This window comes from Excalfactoria chinensis, chromosome 3 (genome assembly GCF_039878825.1).
Source record: "Excalfactoria chinensis isolate bCotChi1 chromosome 3, bCotChi1.hap2, whole genome shotgun sequence".
Taxonomy (NCBI): Eukaryota; Metazoa; Chordata; class Aves; order Galliformes; family Phasianidae; genus Excalfactoria; species Excalfactoria chinensis.
The window spans coordinates 90,259,868-90,276,575 of record NC_092827.1 but is presented as its reverse complement, the minus strand read 5'-3'; the positions used below and the strand labels follow the sequence as shown (position 1 = coordinate 90,276,575).

Below are 16,708 nucleotides of genomic sequence, written 5' to 3'. Positions count from 1 at the left end.
TTCTGTCCAAGAGCGCCTCCTGGTAGCAATACACCGCATAGCAACATTCCCTGCGCGATTTCGAGCAACCAACGTCAACGTGCAACACTGACGGCGTTTGTCCTGCAGCGTCCGCAAGGAAAATCGGGGCAGTAACCGCAGCAGGAGCTGCTCTCCTTCCTGCCGGCTGTGCTAAGAGATGTAAACCGCCCGAGCCCGGCGCTGCAGAAATGAGCTGACCGCGGTTGGCTGCTGAGCGTGTCGGCGGCGGAGGGGAGCAAGGCTCGCGAAAAGCAAAGCCGCTCATTCAACTTTCTGCCTTTCTCTTCGATCCCCCCCGGCTCCTCCGCGGCGTTGCCTGGAAACGGAGCCGCATTACGTCACTCTCCTGACGTCATCTTCTACGGCTCCGCTTCCGGGTCGCGCTGAAGGAAGGCGGGCCGGGGGCGTGCCGCGCCGGGGCGGGCCTACCCTCCCCCCAGCCCGGGGTAGGCCCGAGCCGGGGCCTCCCCGCCCCGCAGCCGCCGGCCCCGCGCGGTCCCTCCCCGCGATGAGCTCAGCCCTGCGGCGCGGCGCGGTGCGGGGCGGGCTGCGCGTAGGGGCGGGCGGCCCCGGCCATGCGGAGCTCGGCCGGGAGGCGGCGAGGGCGGCGGCGGAGGAGGGCCCTGCCTAGGCTGCGGCGGGGCCCCATGGGCCTGGGGCACCCCTCGGGCCCCCGGGGGTAGTCGCCCCGCCGCCATGTACACCTTCGTGGTGCGGGACGAGAACAGCAGCGTCTACGCGGAGGTCTCCCGGCTCCTCCTGGCCACCGGGCAGTGGAAGCGCCTGAGGAAGGACAACCCCCGTTTCAACCTGATGCTGGGCGAGAGGAACCGGCTCCCCTTCGGCAGGCTCGGTAAGGGGGAACCGCGGCGGTGTCTTTTGTCGCCGGGTGTCTCTCGGTTCTTCCCCCGAGGACCCGGGTAGGCGTGGTGCCGCACCGCTCCAGCGGGCCCTGGTTCTGGGAGGGGGATCCCGCCTCAGAGTGCAGCCCCTACGGCTTCTCACAGCCTCTTGCCTCCCAGGGTCCCCCGTGACCTGCTGTTCCCACCTCTCGCTAGCCACGCTGACACCCAGGCGTCTGTTGGGCTCCTCGTCGCAGGGACCCCCACGACCGGCATCGCTCAGAACAAAGGGCTGAGGCCGGTGGGCTCAGTGCAGCACTTACCAGCCCTGAAACGGGCTTTCTCCAGCAACCTCACAGCCTGAGGTTGGACGGTCTTGGCTGGGAACCACCGCCCCTCGCCTGGACTCTTAAGTATCACCTTCCCCATGTGCCTTCAGGGTGGTGTCTCCGCAGTCCCCCAGAAATGCCCAGCCTGGGGTGCAGGGTGGAGAGACTGTGATGCTGGCACACAGGACATTCACTCCAGAGCAGGGCATTCCCTTTATTTGGCTCCTGCATGTTGGAGGCACTGGTCTCAGGGTCCCTTCTGAGCCTGCCTTATCCTGTAGCAATGCTCTTGTGTTCTTTTCTGCTGTTCGGATTGTGATAGCACATCTGGTACCTGCTTGGGGCAGGGTGAAAGGCTATGTATTTGTAAGGCTAAGCCTTCCACCCTCCTTGTCCCACCTGCTAGCATGAACATGCTAGCATGTCCCCCGTACAGGCTTGTCTCTTGCCTGCCCTGCACAGTGCTCGTCCAGTGCTCTGCTGGACAGGGAAGAGCCTGAAAGCAGGGAGAGAAAGGGCTGTGCTCAGTCCACAAGCAGGGAAAGCCATACCAGGCACTGGCAGCGGTGTGGGGTGGGGAGCAGAGATGCAGTGTCATTGCCCGCGGCTGGTGGCAAGCTGGCTGGAGCCGCAGGGCTGGCAGCTGTCCGTACAGAGTGCCAGCTGCTGTTCTGGCCCCATGCTGGCTCCTGTCTCCAGGAGTGCTGGATCCAGTTTAGGATCAGCATGCTGCTAAGCACAGCACAGTGTTTCCCTTCTGTGGTCCCCTATTTCTGCATCAGACGTCAGGCAGGACCCTCCTGGCTTTCTTCCATCTCATTCACTACAGTTTTCAGTGATTTTGCAGCACTGCTTCAGTCTATGGAAGTGTTGGAGCAAGAGGAAACCCCCCTCTCTCCACCAACCTGAGAGCAAGACTGCTTTTCCAGCCCCTTTCATGCAATTCAAACCCAGCACCATTCAATCAGCACTACGCTTTCAGATCTGCAGTTCACCAGCTCCAGCACCTCTCCCCTTGTTTCCACATGAATTCACAACTGCAAAGTCCCCACATCCTATGGCAAATGCTGTCTGGTCACTTCTCAGCTCAAAGCTGTTTGCAGCAAGCAGAGGAGAGGCTAAAGTGGTGAGGATGCTCACAGGTGCTGCAACCAGCCACAGCAAGTGAACCTGTACCGTGATGTGCCTGGCGTGAAGATGTGCTTTTGAGCATCAGACTTTGTCACAGACCCAGCATGGTCCTCTGATGTGGCCTGCACGGCACGTCCAGCTGTGCAGTTCAGTCTCATAACAAACCCTTCCATTGTGGAGAAGAGCCCTGGGATGATGGAAGGGCTTCAGCAAGCTCTTCAGCGTGTGTTACAATAGAAAGCCTGAAAATTCAAACCTTTCTTGCAGCCAAGGCACAGCAACAAGTGTTAGAGGGGGACTAAACTTTGGTACTGGCTTCTTCAACCCATCCTTCTATAGTGGGAGCTGGTTGCTTGAAATCAGTAGAACAAACATGGTTTTGGTATGTATTCCAAAAAGCTGTAGAACTGTCTCTGCTATATCTCCCTCAAGCTGTCCCTCTGAGCAGCTGTTGCATGCAGGCTGACTTGGTTTTTCTGAAAGCTTGAAACAGACATCATTTCAGAAAGCTGTAAGGCTGTGAATCCTGAGGGAGAGATGGAGGTGGGCACTCAGCTGGAGCCTCTGGCTGGCTGCAAGCACTCTGATTGTACTCACTGATTTCCTACTTCTTGTGCTGACCGTGCCCTTAAGCAGTGAGCCCACTTGGAATAGTGAGGTTACCTTTGGGACCTTAGTCCCTCTAGGGAGCAAGCTTTCTCATATTTAAGGATCTGTGAATAAAATAGTGACCCATGCCTAGACCATGGGGGTTTTTTTTGGTTTTGTTTTCATAACTGACATAGATGTTGTCTGTGATCTTGCAGGTGCCTGGTCTTTTAAGTTAATATTTTCTCTGGGCCTTTTATTCAGGCAGACTCCAAGGAGGGTAACTAAAACTCGGAATACTGTTTCAGGGCCTAAAATGCTCCCACAAGTATATGTTTGGAAAGAGAAGGCAAGAATGCTAATAATGTCATGCCTGGGAGTTTCCCTCAAGGTTCCTTGTCAGAGCAGTGTGGTTTCCTGTCAGATTTTCCCTACTCTTTGGTTGTTGTCACAGGGTCTCATTGTCTACCTGTTGCATGTTGATGTGGGGCAGGCTGTGTTGCTGCCCAGAGCTGCATTACACTCAGCTCTGTCCCAGAAGAGAGCTCCTATCTGAGCATGGGTGTCTGTGCTGTGTGCAAGGGCGAGGACAGGCAGGCTGTGGTGTGAAGCCCAGTATGTGAGCAGCGAGGATAAATTGTTTAATATTTCCTAGTGTTTTAACTGGGCAAAAGGGAATCCTGTTATAAATGGCAGAAGAAAAACAGAAACCCTAAGGCTGTTTTCTAAGCTGTGATCTTTGTGCTGTGATCTACTTCACCTTCCTATTGCACTTAAGATTGAGTGAAATGTTGGCTCTTAAAAACTGCCACCAGCAAATGGAGAATGTTTTTGGGTGGCTCTGCCAGTTCCCGGTATGAAATGGTTATTTTCCTTTGGAAAATGGCAATGACATGTTCAAGGCAGACTTGAGTTAGTGCATGGGCCTTCCTGCCTGATAGAAAATGGCAGAGCCAGTATCAGCTCAGCGCCTGTTTCTTTGGCACAGAGTGAGGAAGCAGCCTCAAAACAGGGGGTTTTCTTCCCTGCTGCACAGATCCCTTGGACCAAGCAGGTATTTTTTTCCTTCAACAATTAAGTTTGTCTGACCCTTCTATTTTTCCTTGTAGGCCACGAACCTGGACTTGTGCAGCTGGTGAATTATTACAGGGGAGCAGACAAGCTGTGCCGCAAAGCATCCCTGGTGAAGTAAGAAATTTACTGGATTGTTGCATGGGGTTGGTAGAAATCTTTCTGCTAGCTGTTGTCAACAGCTCAACCTGTTCTTAGGGTACTTCACAGAACAGCTGCCCTGGGAATGTCCTCACACGTGCTCTCTTCAGATTTCTGAGTTGATCTGCACAGCTATCTGTGCACAATGACCTCTTTGTAACTTCAGGGGAAATGACATTTCCACTGAATTACATCTGCTTGAAAAATAGAGTATATTGAATCAGGCAGACAGGGAGCTGCAGATTAGAGCCAAATCAAAGGGGAAAAAAAAGACAAACAACAAACCATATCTGCTCTTTCTCCTTGTAGCTACTTGATTAAAACCTACTCCTTTTATTCTGATTCATACAGAGAGGAGGCACTAATATGCCTTTAGCTAATCATATTTGTTGGTCAAGCAAATGTCTGGAGACATCTCCAGGAAGAGCTGGCTCTGGGAGTTATTTCTGCACGACCAGCCACGTCACAGTCTCCCGGGGAAAGGACGGTGAGCTTTCATTGCAGATAACCCTATTCCCTCTGCAAACCATTAGGGCCTCTTCACTTCAGAACTCTTGGCCTTCTTCAGGAATTTCATTCCATGTTAGCGTCTGTCCTGCCTCTTGCTGATGCAGTTCTGCAGAGCGCGTGCTGCTCTGAGGCCTCTCCTTCCTCTGCGAAGAACCTAATCCCAGAAGCTTTCTGTGCAGTGGTGATTATGTCAGGCACCAAGTGTATTTTAAACAAGCATTTGGTGCACTTCCCAGCTGGATTTCTGGGCAACCAAGGATCTGGATGCAGTGCTCAAAATGTTTCTGCTTGTTTTTCTCTCCTGAAGCTTAGCTGACCTTTTGAGCTCTAGAGTCAGCCGTGCATCAAGACACTTATGAACCCAAGGGACCAGAAATGACATTCCTCCGACAGTGGGATCTGAGGGTGTCACTGCCTGACTGCTATTTCAACAGACATGCACAAATGTATGGAGAGAGTCAGCACATCATTAGCTCTGCTTTTGGCCTTCAGCAAAACACAGTGAGCATTCAGAGAGGTAGGCAGCTCCCTGGACTCTGAAGGATAACAGACCTGAGTGCGACAGGCAGGAGTTCACTGGTATCTCTTGATATATTTGGTAGGAGAAAGTATCTGCCAGAGTGAGCAGGGACTGCATGCAGATGCTATCCCGGGCACCTCAGAAAATGAAGTATGTAATCATATCCTTTCCTTTAGTGTATTCCCAATGGCCTTCCGTCACAGCTGGGGGTGTCTGATCTGATCACAGTGGGAAGGGGATCAAGAGCCCAGCATTACTGCTCTGGCTTTCATTTGCTGTTATCACAGCTTCCTTTCTGCCCTATTGTGTATTAGGGATTATGCTTCCTCAGTAGCCTTATGCAAAGATGATGCAGGGAGATAGATCACTGCAAGCTCTAATTAGAGAGGCTTCTACTCTACTGGTTGTTTCATGACATCCATAGTATCTAGAAAATATTTAAGGATAGCATGTAGGTGCGGTTCAAAGAGCTGCAGCTTCGGATTGCTTTAATCTCTATAGGAAGACCCTAATTTCAAAGATGGAAAGAGATCACAGTAACTGAATGCAGATTGTCTGTAAGATACTATTTGTCACTGTGTAATCAATTAATATTCCAATGTTATAATTAGGAAATATACAGAAGAGTTAGGCTAACAAGTTGTAACATTAGAGTAGAATGGATAGAGCTTACCCTTAGCCTGGGCTTGCTGATAGACTCCACAAGGAGCAATCTCCAAAGGAGATCCTTTCCCAGTGGTAGTCAGCTCTTAAATGGGGTTTAGGAGTGGAGCCAGGCTCTACCCCTTCCCTTAGCGTATGAGAATTGCCTTCACCTGTGCTCCCAGGGCTGACTTATTGCTCACCTCAGGTGGTTAATCAGAGGGTCAGGCTGTGATTCAGCAGTTCCCATATAGTCACCAAGCGAAAGAGCCCAGTTAGTGGTGATTTGTACTTATTAGATGATGTCCTCACAGGTCACTCTGGAGATTAACAATTTGGAGATTATCATCCTGTATCTCTTCATCTAGGCTAATCAAGACAAGCCCTGAGCTATCTGAGTCTTGCACGTGGTTTCCTGAGTCATATGTGATTTACCCAACAAACTTGAAGACCCCCGTGGCTCCGGCGCAGAATGGAATTCGCCATCTCATAAACAACACGAGGACAGATGAGAGGGAAGTCTTCTTGGCAGCTTACAACAGGCGTCGGGAAGGCAGAGAAGGCAATGTGTGGATTGCCAAGTCCTCAGCTGGTGCCAAAGGTTTGTTCCTCAGCTAAATGAGCCACCTTTTCAGTATTCCTTCTAGCAGAGTCACGGGGTTTGGTTGAGCCCATACTTGTCTGTGAAAGTCTTTGACTACTGCTTAGTGGCATGGAACTCCTTACATGTGTTGTAATATGCACATAGCGGTTGGACATGGATGGCAGTGAAAGGACCCCCTTTTTTCTACTGATACACCTCAAAATATAATAAGATTTGCTTCAGGGAGAGCGGGGCCACAGGAATGTCAGCTGTAAGAGATGAGGGAGCAGAACGAGATACCAGGAGGAGGGCATCAAACAGAACAGTAGTCATCTATGAGAGCAGGAAACATCATCATGCTGCATCTAAGCCTGATTTCAGCTGTGCAGAAATACCACCTTTTGTTTTCCAGCCAACTCAAATACCTGGTGCCAGTGGCCCACTCATGGGCACACTGAGAGTAAGAGTCTGTGAGCTCAGTGGGTCCAAATTATACCCAAAATGTGGGCAGGGAGCAGAGCAAAGGCAAGCAATGCAATATCTGTACTTCCCTTAAATTGTAAAAGATACATAATAGATGATATACAGATACTTAAATGATAACATATCCCTCCTTCCAGAAATTATGAGCTATTAAGATGAGATAGCTGGACACAGCTTCGGAAATTATCCTATCTAGCAATCATAGCAGTATCACTGGCATGCTGTCAGAATTGCTTTATGGAAACTTGCCTTGCTGTGAGTGAAGAACCCAGTCCATTCAAAGGCAGCAAGCCCACATGTACTGCTCATTTGTAGCATCTCTTCTGATGCAGCTTTACAAAAATCATCAGGCCGTGTGAAAGCTAGAGGTGGGTGGCTGCAGGGTATAACTCTCCTTCATGCAGCCTTTCCTTGGTGTTCTGCTTTCACAGCCGTGTTACTGCAAAGCATCAGAAGGCTGTTTTCTCGTCAGGGAGGAAGGGGAAATGAGTCCTTTGGTCACGCTGCTGATAGGAAGTGTGTCTGTTTAGTGTCACCGGCAAAGAAACAATCTGGAAAACTGAAAAAGCCGTGGCTGTTGTTTGCTGCAGCATGGGGAGATTTAAACTCCCCACATGCTTTATTCAAGTGTAATTTCACCTTTTTACATTAAAGTAACTTTGTATTGGTGTGCTGCAAAACTCAAAATGGGAATTAAAGCGGTGAGCAAATCTGATGTTAATCTTCTAGAGAGCAGTTCTAAATGTCTGGGGATTACTTGTGATGAAGAAGAAACCTTGTCGGCGTTAATTGGCCAGGCAGATTCAGTTAAGGCACAGCTCCCGACTCAGGGGAGTTTGAGGAGAAACTTGATTGTCCATCAGTGATAGGAAGACTACAGGTTTAGGATGCCCTCACTTAATAGTTGAGAAGTTTTCATCTCTGGCTAGAGATCGTTGTGTTGTCTTTGAGAACAGAGACAGTGGCCTTCACAAGCTGCTTTTCTGTCTCACTGGGCTGCTGACTAGGTGTGCAGTTAAGCTAACCGCTCCCTCAATTCACCATCTGTCCAGCACAGAACAGATACTTGCTGATTTTCCTGCAGCAGGGACTTACTGTCTTACAGAGATGTTGTTTTCTTCCTTTCCTTCAGTGCGTAGCCCTGTGATTGTACCACTGGAAGTGGCTGCGTGGCTCTGCTGTAATCAGGGGACTCAAAAACTTTGTTCTCTTTCCCCCTGCATCCTCCCTGCCCCCCACCCCAATAAAAAAATTATATATATACATATATAGAAAAGAAAAGAGGGAAGTATTTTGATGAAGCACTTCCAGTTGAGAATTGGTGGATAATTTTACTTGAGCTGGTTTGAGTGGATTCATTTCTAGACTTGCAAGAAAATGAGCAGTGACAGCTTCAGCCAAAATGTGACAGTATTTAAAAGATGCATCCGAATTCTTTAATGAATTGTTTCCATGGCAAGAGAAATCGCTGATTATGTGGATGAGCATTTTGAATCAGTTCTTTTCCTAGTTTAGCGGTGGTTTCGGCAGTAACTTAAATGGACTCAGTGAGCAGAGGAGCGCAGATTGCACATGTATGTGTGTGTGACTGCCTCTGGCAAACAGAAAAATTAGGCAGAGGAAGAAAGTCTGAGTCTAGGATAAAAACAAACCTCCCTTCCCAAAGAAGCAAAATAAACACAAACCTCGCAAACTGCCAAAGCCCTGCTTTCCAAACTGCTGAAACACAGAGAAAAGCAAAACAGAATTAAAAAGTGCTTGCTAATGTTCCTCCCTACCAAGACCAGATGGAAAAAACGTGCCAGAAAGGGAAACAAAATCCTCCAAACAAAGCAGCTGCCTCACTTCTTGCCAAGGTCTCTCTGCTGCGCATCCACTTGCATTTAAAATAGCCATCTGCCTGCCAAAAAGCCCCATGTTATCTCTGGAACCCGTGGTTCCCAGCTGTGCTCCAGCTGTGAAGAAACCAAATGCCCTGTGCTGAGGGAAGAGGGATATAGCTCTGCCAGCCTGCTATCTGACTTTATGCGAATGTAGCAGTTGCTCAGGCAGCAATCAGCTCTGAAGTTGTGGATTCTTGTATATTGCTTGTTTTGTCATGGGAACCAGCCATGGCCCGCTTAGAAAGAGCTCCAGCAATGATCTTTACGTCTTATTTTCTTTTCCTTTCTGTGCCAGGGGAAGGGATCCTGATTTCTTCAGAGGCTTCGGAGCTCCTGGATTTCATTGATGAGCAGGGACAGGTGCACGTGATTCAGAAATACCTGGAGAAGCCTCTTCTTTTGGAGCCAGGGCATCGCAAGTTTGATATCAGGTAACTTTGTTGCTTTTTTGCCTTCTGTAATACTGGATTGTGCTGTTTCTTGTTAAGCCACTGAAGTGTGAGTTTGTTCTCTTTTCCCCTAGGAGCTGGGTTCTCGTGGATCATCTATATAATATCTACCTCTACAGAGAGGGTGTCCTGCGGACCTCTTCCGAACCATATAACAGTGCTAATTTCCAGGACAAAACCTGCCACCTGACCAATCACTGCATTCAGAAGGAATATTCCAAAAATTATGGGCGGTATGAGGAAGGGAATGAAATGTTCTTTGAAGAGTTCAACCAGTATCTGGTGGATGCCCTGAACACAACGCTTGAGAATAGTATCTTATTGCAAATCAAACACATAATAAGGTAACCAGCTACCTACTGTGTAGGGGTACATAACCCTTGAGTGACAGAGAGTGTGTATGAACATAGCTGGGAAGGCAGGCAGATAAGGGAATAGTTTCATTTGCTTGGATCAGGGGTTGTGGCTCAGAGATATGTCGAGAATAGAGCTAGAAGGACCCCAGTGTCATTGTTCAATGGTAAAGCAGATAAGGGACTATATAGGTGCTGTTCTGTGAGGGCAGTGTGCCAGTATGTGTGCATTTTGCTGGCTGTGGCTTGGTAAGGGAGTGAGATGATTTGATGAGGGAAGAAGGTAGGACAAATGATGGGTCTAGAAGAGGTTGAGGTGGAAAAAAGACATAGGGCATAACAGTGGAGATGAAGCCAGACTCAGATCTGCAGGATCTCAGTGCTCCCCTGCTGTCAGAAAGCAGCAGCGTGCCTTGTTGCAGGGCATTTGGTCTTATTAATTCCAAGCAAAGCTAAGGTAGCTCTATTAGCTACTTCCTGGGCACTGAGGAAATTGTCTGGAGAGATCATGGTGCTGGAGAGAAATTGGGTCTTGAAAAAGTGGTCCTCCATGGCAGAATTTCCTTTGCAAATACTCCACTGCAATTACTTAAGCCAAAGAGGCATAACTTTGAGAGTTTCAATGGCAAATGAGCTCTGAGTGTGAGTTCCTTGGGGACCTGGTACAGTCGTTTGTGGCTCTGCCTTCTGCTCCAGAAGGCAGCAAATGACCCATCCACTTAACTGCACTGTGCACTCGCCCTCAGAAACTGCAGCACAGACTGTGTCTGCAGGGCTTTTAACCTCATGTTTGTGCTTTTCCCATCACAGAAGCTGCCTTACGTGTATAGAGCCTGCAATCAGCACAAAGCATCTTCACTACCAGAGCTTCCAGCTCTTTGGCTTTGACTTCATGGTTGATGAAGAGTTGAAGGTCTGGCTCATAGAAGTCAATGGGGCTCCAGCTTGTGCCCAGTAAGTAGCCAGTTTCTGATGGCACTATTCATAACTTGCACATAACTTGCTCAAAACATGGTTGTGTGCCAGCTCCAAACAAAAAAGGTGGAAAAAAGTGAATGGTAGGGGCCTTTCCCAGGCAAATCCATACCAGATATTGCTCTGAGTACCAGTCAATTTAAGTTAATTGCTGCTGCCTCCGTGCTTAGCCTTCCCCAAGCTTCTTTCCTTCATAGATCTCATTTTCTGAACAGCTGGATTTGAATATAACTTGGGTTGTTTTTTATTGACACTACGTGGTACGTTGCAGAATTAATGCCTTGGACCTCAGGTGGTTTCTCATTCTCTTGTAAAGACAGCAGTGGCTGCTTTTCACGTGAGCACAGCATAGTGAGTAGCTTTAAAGGTAGCAGCTGGAAGCAGGTGACTGAATTTACAGGCAGTGGGACTCCAGAGCACTCTGTGGATGCCTCAGACGTTGGATCAAAGGTTCTACTAGCCACAGCTTAGAGCTGTGACAGCCACAAACCCATGACCATGAACATGTGTATGTAGGCACAGTGAGAAGTGCTGTTTTATGTGATTGAGGCAACTGTGGAAGACTAGGAATCATTGCTTAAATAGGCATTTATACCATATACAGACACAGCATAGCAGGCTGTTCTACACTGTCTGCATTATTATATTTTTTAATCATTTATATATAAATGTATGACTTATTATATATGCAGTACGTAGTATGGTAATGTAATAATTATATCTATGTTATACTGTGTGCATTAATCTATATTAGATATAGATTAGAGCAAATCGTTGCTAATACTAGAGAAGAAGTAAGGGGTCAACTTACTAGAGGCAGCCTGGACAGCAGCCTTTTCAGAGCTAGGCCTTGGGGGGCTTTTGTTGTCCAGAATGTCCTGTTCATCTTGTGCACCATAGTACAATTCTACCTCCTTTTTGCTGTGTGGGTAGAATTTGGCTTTTGCTGTATGGTTTGGGTTTCAACAATGCTCTGGTTGCTTTGTACCTATGTATGGCACTTAGAAGCCTTAAGAAGCAGATGAGCTAAGTTTTGGCTATTGGTGGCTTTTCCTTTTCAGGGCTATTCTAATTACAATATAACACAGAAATTGTACATCAGAGAAGTCTCTCTGGGGCACACCCCTGCTTGCACAGGGCCATGATGATTGTGACTCCCTGAGCTGGGAGGCTGCTACAGGGCATTCTCAAAAGTTGTGTGCCCCAGTGGATCTATTGGTGAGAGTCATGAAGGTGGGAGACACTGCTGAGCAACTGCAGTGTCTGTTGTTTTGACAGTAAACTCAGATAACAGGTTTTGTGGTCCCAAGCTGCAGAGAGCAATGTTGGGAGTGGGAGCATCTTTAAAAAAGAAGACGGTTTCTGGCATAGGAGGGGAGGATATCAAGAGATACCTTTGGGCACCTTACTCTGTCTCTCTCTGTCTCTCATCTCTTAGGAAGCTATATGCAGAACTCTGCCAAGGAATTGTGGATGTAGCCATCTCTAGCGTTTTCCCCCTTGCTGACACTGGACAGAAGACAAGCCAGCCAGCGTCGATCTTTATCAAACTGTGATGATTACAGGAGTGCATCTGCTGTGCACAAGGAGAGACTGCACCCATTGGGTCTGCACTGTTTAATGGCTTATCTCAGTATTATGCCAAAAAGTGATAGGGACAGGCTTCTCTTTTTTTCTGGAAAGTCATGGAGAAAAACTACAAAAGAGGCATCTACATAAAGCTGCGATGATCCAGAGCTGCTGAGACAACTCTGCCTGCATTCACCAAAACCTATTTTAGAAACAGCTCATGTGACTTTGATACCTGAAACAAATCTCTGGGAGTATAGCAAAATAACCTTAAGATGAAACCCCAACAGGGATACTATAATACTCTATTAGCTCCTCCTTTTCTATAGAGGTAACGTGTGTGTTTTTTTAAGGCAGTTGAGTGAAGAATACAGTGATTTTCTGAGATGTCATGGTTGGAAAGTTTTACTCTTCCCACTATGTTTCTTCTTTCCTCACCTACTGCATCATTAGTGCCTTAGCTCAGCTCCAAATAGGTGACTCCTTTCCTTTGTTCCTGCTCTATCCTGTAGAAAGGAACAAGCTGTCTTGCATCAGAGGATGCATAACACCAGGAACACCAAGAATTCAGTTTCCTTGGGTATTTTCAAAACTGGCTGGCTGAACACCCAAGCAATGACTGGCAAGGATGCTGTTGGAAAGGGTGCTGAACTGCAGGCGATGAAATAACCCAATCAGGGAAGGCAGTTTGTTTATTATAGTTATCCCTTTTCCTAATGAGATTTGATCAGTTTCCATCCAAGTCTGATGCAGTTGGATTCTGTTTAAAACAGGTAGAGAGACTTTCCCTTGGGGCTCACCTGCAGGCTATAGGATTTCTGGCATCACTTCTGTGATAAGAGTGTTTCAAATAGCTGGAACCCAATCTTCTCGGCTTCTTCTGGGACACTAATGTGAATTTAGGCTCTTCTCTCAGCTTTCGCCTTTATGCCCCTGAGGCTTAAATCTGGAACCTTTCAACTCAAATGATTTTTATTATTTTTGATCCAATCAATTTGATTCTCTTCTGTTTGACAATTTACTACCACAATCCACAGCTCAGTCCCAGCTAAGGGAACAGTGGGTGAGATACTGCAGACCAGGAGATTTCTTGTCTATAGGTTTGCCACGCATCTGGGACAGGATGATACTCTTGTGGGGAAGCTAAATTCCTCAAGGACCCTGAATTTCAGAGCTAACATCTGCTCTGAGTGTACCCCAAGTCCTTGGCATACTACCCATTCTGTGAAGTTTATCTGAATTTTTAGCATAAGCCCCAGCACATCCTTCCTAAGCTTGATGCTCCCTGTGGAGCACAGCTGTGGTTCTAACAGCAGCTGGCTGTGTGAGTGGTATCTGTCTGTACTGTACCCCAGATTTTCATATGAAGAGTCAAAATTCAACCATTAGATCTCACTGTCCAAGAGACTGTAGCAGTGTCTGCGAAGAACTGAGTGCTCACAGGGTGCTGCACACTGGTGGTCCTGGGTTAGGAGTTTCTTTCCATGTTGCACACGATGCGTGGATGTATGTTAGCTCTGAGGTTATGTGTTTGAAAACATGCTTCAGGGCAGATCGCAAACAAGTGCCTGCTCAAGCAGCACAGAACTGACTCCCAGTGAGGAGGGAAGGACGTGGATTGTCTGATTGAGATCCCCACACACGTCATGGAAAACTGCAGCTCTGCGGGTTTGAATTGATTGCAGCAAAAGAGCGGAATGTGCTGCTGAGGTCAGGACTGTGTTCTGCTGCCTCTGGCAGGGAGAGATGGTTGGTACAGAAATAAACCGGTTCCCGTTACCCAAAATAAACAAAGGAGGAGATCATGGAGGTTACAGGCTTCTGGCTGCCTGTGTGTAATAGGATGCAAATCAAGGAGTGGGATTCCTGCTTCTCACAAGATCCTGGCGTTGTGATGTACTTGTCTCTGCTCATGGCTGCAATGTCAGAGGTCTTTGTGCCAGCCAAAGGCTCTCCAAGCAGATGGTCCCACCACCTTTCTGCAGGCAGAACTGGAGTGTACTGGCCTCCATGGAGTAAGGCATTTTGATCGTACTGTAATGGCACAGACATTCATTGCAAAATGCTATGGATCCCTGCCTGGCACCATTTCACACCGAGATGCTTAAATCCAGAAGGAGCAGAGCGCTTGGCAAGACCCAGCAGAAGCACTGCAGAAAGGAAGCATTCCAGAAGGCCACTTGAACACCTCTGAAGTTGTAAATGCTCTGAGTGCTCCGTGGATCAGCATCTGCCCAGTGTGTGGCAGGCACAAGGTGGGCTGGTGCACACTGAGAAGTGACCAGGAGCAGTAGCTACAAGAGAGCGGCTTTGCTGCGTTCCTCTGCGCTATGTGCAAAGGAGCCTGGGCTGCGGGTGTTGTGGGTTGGTTTTGTTTCTGAGCAGGACTCCCAAGTGCCAGGTCTGGCCTCTGGCTTTGGAATTTGCATTTGTGCTGAAGGGTCACCACAAACTCTTCATCTCGTGAGTCAGGAGGTGGTGAGGAAGTAGTGAGTCATGGACTGGGAGAGAGGGGATGTGGGGAGAGAACTTGGGTTTTTTTAATCTTATAGTGGCAAATGAGGTGTCAAAATTTCCATGCAAACCAGGCAAAGCATGGTGATAGCGTTCTATAGTAAACAGGCTATAATGGTTAACAGGCAAAGCTACCTGTTCACCATGTCTCCGTTGGCATTTTCAGATTAGCTTAAAATTAGCTTAAGCCAATGTGAGTTTAACAGTACAACTTCTTCCCCAGCAAAGGCAGGATCTGATAGCAGTCACCGTGGTCCAGGATGTACATGAGGTGACAGGAGACACTGAACACTCTCAAGCCCTAGAGCTTCTCAGCGTGTGGAGTGAGAAAACATTCCCTGTTTCACGTAGAAATGAAAAAAACACTCCAACCATCTTTATTTTCTTCTCAAAAGGGAAATGCAGAAATCCAATTGCTCCCTTTCTTAGTGTACAGATCCATGCTGATGGAGTGGCATATGGCCAGGAAAGCAGCCTGGGTGCAGGAAGATGCACTGTCCTTCTCGGGAGCAGCGGACAGCCAGGAGAAGCACCGACTCAGGAACATCTGCCCAACTCTTCAGGCCTTTTCTTCCCCTGCTTTCACCTGGGGTTGCACTGTGGTTCGTTACCACCTGGCTGTTTCTGCTGCTCCCTTAAAAGTAGGGCTTCTGTTCAGTGGTAAAGCCATGACATGCAGCTGCTTACATGTATTTCAGCTGGGTTTCGTGGAGGTGGTGATTCAGGGACGCTTCGATCATTGGTATCTTTATTGAATTCTTAAAGATAAGCAACAGCTGCTGGAGGAAAACAGCAGGTACTGCCTGTGACTGTTTACCACCTGCCCTCAACGTGCTCACTGAGGTAAAGCACGGGTGGAAAATGATAGAGGACAGACAGCACAGTGCCTGAGCTCTTGTCCAATGTATTAGCCAAGCAGGAGGGGACATGCGTGTGGCTGAGGCCTGAGCACTGAAGCTGTGGGTGCGCCTTGCAAGTAATGCTCACAAACCCTTCAGAGACTTTGGGTGGTGGTTTGTTTTTTTTCCTTAGAAGAATGCAAAAACAAATGTTTTCTAGCTTCTTTCAGCTAAAAGGGCAGTAGAATAGGTCTTAGTCTCTTTCCTAAGCTTTTGCAAAGGATGGTGCTGGGTTTCAAGAAGATACCCACCATATGGTGGGTTGTCTCTAAACTGAGTTCAGCGCCAGCCATGAAGGATGTGGGATGCAGGTGCCCTGGCTGTTGACCAGCAGGGACCGGTCCAGCTGGATTCTGGGTTTCTGCAAACTCCCGTGTGGCAGCAGCAGCTCCTGTGCTCCTACTGAAGGCCATGAGAAACACCGGAGAAGTCTGTGGGGGTCCTTATATGCTGCTTCACTCGGCTGCTGTGACCTGTTGTCATCAGTGCCCTTTAGGATTGCTTGCATGTCCCCTGTCCTATCATTTAGTGTTCTCTGCGTGCAGCTCTCCCTGCGGGAGCTGTGCCGTACCATACATGCGTTAATGGTGGTGTCTCATTCCCAGTGTCAGCTACTGCAGAGAGCCAGGGCCCGGAGAGCAGCCGATGTTGGGAGTGCGTGGGACGCTCCTGCCACGGCTCTGGGTCTCCCTGCTGGCTGCCTGCACGTCAGCATGCACGTGTACAGCCGGCGGGGCTCCCAGCTTGTGCTTTTCCAGCCGCTGTGTCCATGTCTGTCCTCAAGCATCATTAAAACAAGCAAATCTCCCTGGCTGCGGTGTTTCTTTGGGACAGTGGGGTGGCTGATCCACTGATGGAGGAACTGGTGCAGCACAAGGAGCGCATCAAGCCCCATGGCAGTGGTTTGTTCCAAGAGCAAGATAAAAACAACCCAAGAGGTGCCAAATACCTGGGGTTATTTTGGGGGGTGATTTGGAGGCCTGATAAGTGGTGTTGGTGCAGGCAGGGGCTGCCAGCTGTAAGCCTGCTCCTTAGAGATAAGCACCTCCGGCTTATCTGTGTGTGTGCCACCAACGTGGGGCTGTGAGGGAGGGCTGGCTTCTGCACACTGACGGGACTTTGGGATGCAGGCCGTGAAGGACGTGGCCCAAAGGGCCGTAGGCACTGAGGGGCATTGGTGCTGAGGGCCGCGGCACAGACGCACG

General features: G+C 48.6%; 1 protein-coding gene across 1 annotated transcript; it reads left to right on the top strand.

The window, feature by feature from the left end:
* The first annotated feature begins 582 nt into the window (after positions 1-582).
* On the top strand, positions 583-16,316 carry TTL (tubulin tyrosine ligase). Its single transcript, XM_072331109.1, has 7 exons — positions 583-874; positions 4,021-4,099; positions 6,164-6,396; positions 9,040-9,175; positions 9,268-9,537; positions 10,357-10,500; positions 11,960-16,316. Exons 1-7 carry the CDS (start codon positions 718-720, stop codon positions 12,075-12,077), a joined length of 1,137 nt encoding a protein of 378 aa, XP_072187210.1. The 5' UTR covers positions 583-717; the 3' UTR covers positions 12,078-16,316.
* The last annotated feature ends 392 nt before the right edge of the window (positions 16,317-16,708 follow it).

Bases quoted from the DNA above. Each gene is read 5' to 3' on its own strand.
- TTL (XM_072331109.1), top strand. From the start codon at position 718: ATGTACACCTTCGTGGTGCGGGACGAGAACAGCAGCGTCTACGCGGAG. The intron at 875-4,020 runs GTAAGGGGGAAC...TTTTCCTTGTAG, and splicing joins GCTCCCCTTCGGCAGGCTCG to GCCACGAACCTGGACTTGTG. The intron at 10,501-11,959 runs GTAAGTAGCCAG...CTCATCTCTTAG, and splicing joins GGGGCTCCAGCTTGTGCCCA to GAAGCTATATGCAGAACTCT.